This window comes from Opisthorchis viverrini (assembly GCF_000715545.1).
Source record: "Opisthorchis viverrini unplaced genomic scaffold opera_v5_61, whole genome shotgun sequence".
Classification (NCBI taxonomy): Eukaryota; Metazoa; Platyhelminthes; class Trematoda; order Opisthorchiida; family Opisthorchiidae; genus Opisthorchis; species Opisthorchis viverrini.
This window is the reverse complement of record NW_008751717.1, coordinates 1,111,739-1,118,883: the sequence shown is the minus strand read 5'-3', so window position 1 is coordinate 1,118,883 and position 7,145 is coordinate 1,111,739. Positions and strand designations below refer to the sequence as shown.

The window sequence follows — 7,145 nt, the reverse complement described above, 5'->3', positions numbered from 1 at the left end:
TTTGCTATACACCTGAGGGAACGTTTGCAAATCAGTGTGAACCTGTTTAAAAATTAACAGTTGGCAATCAGCCAATTCAGTTTATGTTCCAAGTTCTCCCTCATTCCCATCATTATTTCTACTGTAGTCAGTAGAAAGTAGTAGTAGTAGTAGCGCCTGATGTGCGAGTCTTGACTGTGCTAGCGCCTACCGCGCCTTGAAGAGCGTTCACCATTGTTTGTCCTTTCTTCGGTTGCTGGTCTTTAGACGCGTGTTTCCATACCAAAATCTATACATACGTTGGGATTCACCTCATCAGACTGGAACTGTCCTTGGCACGATTTCGAATGAGGCGTTTCTCTCTTTTCTCCCATATTCTGCGGTTACTCTTTCGCATTCATCGCTTGCATTCACTTTTTATGTTTGTGACCATGTTCTCCAAAAATAAATGATAATAGTAGTCAAATTATACACTTTTGTGAGGTGAACGAGGGAATAGCCTGATCTACAAACATTTCTTTTAATGATTTATAGCTGCTGATCAGAAAACCGATTTTCAACTCGTCCCTGATCTCAACTCTGCAGCACAGCCTTACCCATTTTCAAAAAGCAAGTCCACCAAAGAGAAGAAATGATAGAATCCAAAAAATATTTTATTGAAATGATCACAACTTTCATTCAGAAAGCTGAACATTTGAAGGCAGTTAGTTGGTTAATATGTAGCTACCCTTTCGCCACATACATGATTGTACAGGTCACCGCCGCTCGCTGGATCAGGAGATCTTTTTTTTTCCTTGCACTCACAAATCACGCTACAATCGTGACTAACTTGACTACACAGCTCACAGTCAAGCCCTTGAGCCCAAGACCTCGTTCTTTTTTCCCTAATAGTACAAACCACGATACACATCCGATATCGACTGTCTACCGTCTGATACGGTAGCAAAAGGTCATGTGCTGACACCGCACCCACGCAAACGTCCTACAAACGTCCCACAGCAACACGACACAACTCAACAGAGCTTCGCACGTCGCCCAGCTCCGAGCAGAGCCGCTCAGGATTTTTACGGCGTTTCACTCACGGATATCCAGGACTACGTGTGGCTGTTACAACAGCGAAGAAGACACGAAACCTGCATCCGGATTTATCAAACTGTACCTGCAAAACGATAAGTCCCTTGTTTGCATATATATCTATTGTAATAATTTTACTCAACAAGCGGACATTGTTAGTGCTCCCCGTTTTCTCGTTCGTATAACTAGTTTTCGGGTTCCGTTAGAGCATTAACAAATACAAGCGTAACTTCCCTAAAACATATTGAAGAAACTAACGAGTACAGTTTCAAAATGTCTGAACTGGAGTTGGTAATTATACACGTCGAACGTGACCAGTCTTGAAATTCAAACCACTTTAGGCTTTCACGTGAATGGGCTCATCAGGTGAATAGGAGAAATTTAGTCGCAAAGCGCTTAGGTAATTTTTTTTTACCGTTTTCCAGCGGTTCCTTCCCAGAAAATTCTCGTATTCAGAAATTTCAGATATTTGTTTCAGATTGTCCTAGCCTGTTTAATTCAGGAGAACAACAGAGCATGGCTTCTACTTTTTCACGTTTAATGATGACATTTAATCTATGATTTTTATGTTGCAAAAATTTTGATCTTGATTTTGTGTATTCCAAGACATGCTGGGTGGATGCGTGTGGATTTGAAATTATTTAACTAATTCCCACAGCATGGTTCAACCACTTCCAATAAACATATGTCTTTGCTGTTTGTATCTAAACTATACTTGCTTAATATCTAGTTTTTGACCACATTCTAGACAATGGTTCAGAATGAATTTTTAAGCCCGTCGAAAGTGAAACAAATGACACTTTGAGCTAAAAGCGTGCTAATGCAAGAAATAACATGAGTAGTCAGAAAATGTTAGTGAGTATTCCCAGTAAACTAATCCTGCCTGATTTCTCGTCTTTTTTATTTACTCAAATATTTCTTGGCGGAGAGAGCCCCCATGTCACAGTTTTGAGATGGGTGGGGGAAACGATGAAAGCAACACAGCCGTCATATTTCCTGCTGCAACAAAAGATGTTTTCTAGCCTCCAACTATTGAGGCTCTCCAATCTGATTTTTACAGATTTCCTAAAGTACTTCCTGTTAGAGGACAAGAAATATATTCAAAAAGGACCGGTTACTCTTTCTGTGGTTAGAAAAAACTTGGTTAAGTTAAAGGCATGTTTTACTGCTTTCAAGTGTGGTAGAATGATGTGTCCCTAAACGTACTACAAATAGAAGCTACCTGTGGGCCAGAGTAAGCTCAAAGTTCAGACTTAGAATACGAACGTCAGGAATACTTAGGTCCATTATAATTGTTTCAGCTGACCTGCAACTGTTATGTTATAGATTAAAGATGGTTAATTGTCGGCAGAGGGGAGTGCTTGCAAGCTCTGCATTGAGTAGTGCTCTTGAGCGTGGGTCATATTTCTGCTCCGCAGATATAGTTATATAGATACTTTGAAGGTAAACATCCATCCTCGCCCTCTATAAATATATGCTGAAAAGTACAATTCAGGGGAAAGTGACCGAGTAACAGAAACGGTGTGGTCGTCACGACGGCAGGGTCTATAGTCACCTTTGTAGGATTGACCAATCACAATGAAACTTCCTCGGACGTCGATTGGTCAGTTGTTTCGGACAGCAGAATAGGCTATGTCCGTCTGCTATCTTCTCGTGCTGACACCCTCAACAGCATGCGGCCAATTGGTCAACACGTAAACGACCTCAACGAGAAACGGTGGAAGCAAATCTAGTGCACTTTGTTCAGTACTTCGAGGTGATGCAGCATGCCACCTCAAATAGGCCAATGTGTTCTGCCTGACTGAATAAGTTGAAGGAATATGCCTTGTTTGCTAACTGTGATTACATTTTTCTACTCCATACTGCTGACATCAGCGACTCATACATTGGATTATACTACTTACGTGAACTTAGCTAAACAGGAATATAACGAACGGGTGCATTTGTGGAATCCCCCACCCCCAGACGGACTCAAGCCAGATTTCAGACCCTTTCAACTATTTGATTTAACACAGATTGAATCAGTAAGTCAAGAACTGTTGCAGGTCATCCGAAAGAAATATCCAACGGGGAACTTCAAGTGGACTACTGTCAGTCTTACAAGCAACAAAGGCCTCAAGAAAAGCTATGTGCTTTTAGGTGGATCAGCTCAACGGTCTTCCACATTTGACACTGACATTTCCGTTAGCCCCCGCGAGGGCGGAACAATGTTTTTATGCGAGTTTGAATCAAAATTGGTGAACGAGAACCCACTAGGATTTGGTTCAGGAAAAAATGGATGTAGAATACTCCCACCAGGTGCTAAGAGTACAAGCGAACACGAATTTTTGGGATCATCAAGCAGCGCAATTACCCTAAGTGATGACCTGAGTGTACTAGCCTACTGCGATCCATTGTGGCGCGCTCAGTCACAAGTTCCCGTTGGAAGATGCTTTCTGAACACTATACGTAATGGTCAAGTGGACCGCTCCATAGAGCTGTCAGAGTTTTGTCAATCTGGTTTGACAGTAGCAACACCCTGTATGGCAGGACACAGCGTGGCACTCTCATCAAGGAAAACATCAAAACCAGAACCGGACATGAAACGTCTGCTTGAAAACATTCGTTTGTGGATTGGTGAGCCTCTGTCTGTGCCTGATGGAAGAATAGAGATTGTTACTGACCCTTTTGGAAGTGCTGTTGTCACGACCGTCAACAGGCCGGACCCAATGGGCAACTTGTCATTTGGCTCCCATTTCGGATTCAGAATAGTTGATGGAGTTGCAACAGCACCACAAATTTTTGACCTGTCTGACTCACACAGCGTTAACACCGCTCAGTTAATTGGTATTGAAAAAGAAGGCCGGGGTACACGGCATCTGAACTACATAGATTGGGTTGGGGGAGTAAATTCCACGGATATGTTTACCGGGTTTGGTATGTCCATGGTGCGCATCACCTTTGGAAAATTTGGGCAAATTGCCTTGGTCGTTGGAGCACCTTATCATGGTTCTCCCATTGATACGGATGCGAGCAATAAAACTCTTTTTGTCAATCGTGGAAGGATTTACCTTTTTTGTCCTCAGTCAACTTCACCTACGGAAGAGGCCGGTTTTATTTTGTACAATGACTACATCGACGGATCAGCAAACACAAGTTTTTTGGGATTTTCACTTACGGCCCTCAGTAAACCGAGAGCCGATGGCTCGGTTTTGATTGCAGCTGGTGCTCCTGATCTTGACAATCGCTTCGGATATGGCCAGGTCTACATTTTGCGCATTTTACCGGACTGTAGCTTTGACAAAGTGCCTGTGCAGATCGTACAAGGGTCACTAGGCTCTTTGGATTTTGGAGCTATTCTTCCAACCGATGGTGTGGACATAGACTTTAATACCTGGTCAGACTTTGTGATTCCAACATCCTCAGAAGCGTCTTCATCAGCACCAACTTCTTTGTATGTGGTCGCTGCAAGACCAGTACTCCAAGCTGAATGTCGTTTCACTTTTCCACCGTGGCTTTCAATTCGTCGAATATTAACCGGTGATTCAATCCCCATTACTGTGTCAGTTTACCTGAGTGGTAGTGACGGTACAGGTAAATCTGAGGGTTTCATTCAAAGTGTGTTTGATGACCAGGAAGCTCGCCGTCTGGTTCACCAGATTGCATCAGACTGGAATGCAACGAGTGGAAGTGCGCAACGTTTTAAACTTCAGGGTCGTCCAAGAAGCAATATGGACCGCACACAAAAACAGCTATCCGTTGATTTCATTCTCGTCGCCCAAATGGATGTGCAAGATATGTTAGACATAGAATCCCCTACAAAAGGATTTTTTGTCGGCTATCGTTTCCTGCAACCATGTCCCGGATATTCCCAAACCATCGATGAAGATGGAACTTGCTCCGATGGTGTGGGGATTAGGCGACCTCTTATCAATTGGTCCCGTTGTGTAACCCTGATCCCTCTTGCTCGATTTGTTTGCTATCCTCATGAAAATTGTGAGAGTGACGTTCACATCAATGTCACACACCAATTATACACAAAAAAGTCTTCAGAAGAGAAGATTCACATGGTTCAAGAGGAGACTTCGGAAGGAAGTATTGTGCAACTGGTTGATTTAATTTATGGAGATGCGGATTATTCAGAACCTGGACTGTTGATAAAATTGTACAACTATGGTCCCACGTTTGCCGGTGGGGTCTGGCTGGAGTTGCAATTCTATGGGAACTTGCGCTTTTCCCGTCTACAAGCTTATGAGACAGAGCAGGACTTATCTGTTGGTTTGGATGCAAACATACGCGTGGATGTGACGGCTAACGAGACTTGGGCCGCTTGTTACTTAGACAACCTACCCGCCCCAGATACTGCGGATGTGATGCACAGAGAGAATGTCCCGGCGGTGTGGTTTTTGAAACTTTCCACCTACTATCCAAACTACACGTTAGCTGGAATAAATTTCACTTTGGGTGCCGGAGTGACCATCAAAGTTATTACGGGCACTCCAGATCCTGTCTTGAGGGATAACGTGGTGCATGTAAAGTACCGCGTCATCAGTGATCCTAAGCTCAGATTATCATACGGCCCCGACCCCGTTACCAGCCGTATGGACAACCGTACAAAGCCGGTGTTTTGGGGTTCTGGATTCCAGAGACGCGTGGATGTTGATGAGATTGGTCCCAGAGTTGAACACACTGTTCAAGTGGAATATATGGGACCGACAAGAAAGTTAACAAATGTGACAATTCGGATGTCTGTACCCATTGCGCTCGCCATGTCCGATCGAGAAGGTCTTTTGGACGCATATGTTGTGTACATCTTCCCAGAGATTCGAGCAAGTGTGGATGGTATCGGCGGACTTCAGTGGATTGACCTGGCTCCGAAGTTAGTTGCCAAGGAAGGCAACGCTGGAGGCCAAAGAATAGGTGTTTGCACAGTGCTGAACAGCAACGAAACACTGAACCCTTTGAATATGATTGGGATGGATATAAGAAAAAGTGAGTCTGCTTGATTTGGTAGGAAGAGATACGAAAACTAATTATCTTTCCCATAAACGATTTGAGAGTCTTTTGAGTAGAGTACCGTTGATCCCCAACCAAAGGCATGGAACTTGTGCAAACTGAGTGGTCATTCTTTGATCATATCTTATGAGAAGCATTTCAGGTGGCGTCACTAACTTTCAAGGGTAACTTATGGCAGATATGGAACCAATCAAACTTCGTTTACATAGCAGATTAAATTACCGCGCAAAGCCAGTTGTGTAGTCACCACATCATACATTTGTTAAACGTTTTGCCTAAATTTGGCTGCAGAATCTGGTCAGTTGTCCAGTCAAAGCGGTTTGCTCAAATGTGGGGTGCTAGCGGTTAGAAGCTCGTGCTTAAAAAAACCACTATCTCTCTTTTACGTTTATTCAATCGGTTCTCACTCTGATGCATCACTACCAAGAAACGTAGTCTTGATTGACAGACGGCAAGTCTTAAGCTGAGTTCTAGCAAGTCACTTGGGTGCAAGCCTAAAGGCATTCGGCTGGAACTGCTATCAGCTGAGCCCTTTGTTTCTGTCACCTCATCGTTTACGATCTCTCCCGAATATAGAAGTGGCTTTCCTAATTGAGCACCACTTATCGGGCCTATAAAGAGCACAGATTCAAGTGTACTGCAGCTAGACCAATCGGGCAAGGCATTTATAACAAGCTGTGGGAGCCTAAATACTGATGAGTACGAAAACTTGAGCTTATTTTTTGTTGACAACTTGCGGTCAAGAGTGTTTAGTGAGGTGTGTTTACTCTGATTTTCACCGTTTTGTTTAAGGGACACGATAATGCTATTTAGCCTATTCTCGACTGCACATGATCTCAGTTATTTTACACTTTGCAACACGTTTCACTACATTTTGCATTCTTAGATCCGCAATACTTAGGATGCTTTACGTTGCGAAGCATCCGTTGAAGCATACCCCTCAGTCACCTGTATGGAAATTACAATAGTCCTTTTAGTTTTACTTCAAATGACTATTTATAACTATTGGTGAATAGCAAATTCTTTGGGTAACTCTGAGTTCATCCTAAAATAACTTTGATGTGGACAAAGAATGTAGAGAGGAGACGTTGAAGAAA

At 43.1% G+C, this 7,145-nt stretch overlaps 3 protein-coding genes across 3 annotated transcripts in view; 1 reads left to right on the top strand and 2 right to left on the bottom strand.

Annotated features, from left to right (window-relative positions):
- Positions 1–2,755: 2,755 nt before the first annotated feature.
- Positions 2,756–7,145, top strand: part of T265_03975 (hypothetical protein) — a gene marked incomplete at both ends in the record, with an annotated part of 58,683 nt that continues 54,293 nt past the window's right edge. The window contains one exon of the mRNA XM_009168582.1: positions 2,756–6,024. Coding sequence (XP_009166846.1) covers positions 2,874–6,024 — 3,151 coding nt within the window. The remainder of the gene's footprint in view (positions 6,025–7,145) is intronic.
- Positions 4,298–4,588, bottom strand: T265_03976 (hypothetical protein; the record flags this gene model as incomplete). Its single annotated transcript, XM_009168583.1, has 1 exon — positions 4,298–4,588. The coding sequence occupies one exon, from the start codon at positions 4,586–4,588 to the stop codon at positions 4,298–4,300; it is 291 nt and encodes a 96-aa protein (XP_009166847.1).
- The window catches only part of T265_03974 (hypothetical protein), a gene marked incomplete at both ends in the record, with an annotated part of 53,783 nt that continues 52,260 nt past the window's right edge, over positions 5,623–7,145 (bottom strand). The window contains one exon of the mRNA XM_009168581.1: positions 5,623–5,934. Within this exon, the coding sequence (XP_009166845.1) occupies positions 5,623–5,934 (312 nt within the window). The remainder of the gene's footprint in view (positions 5,935–7,145) is intronic.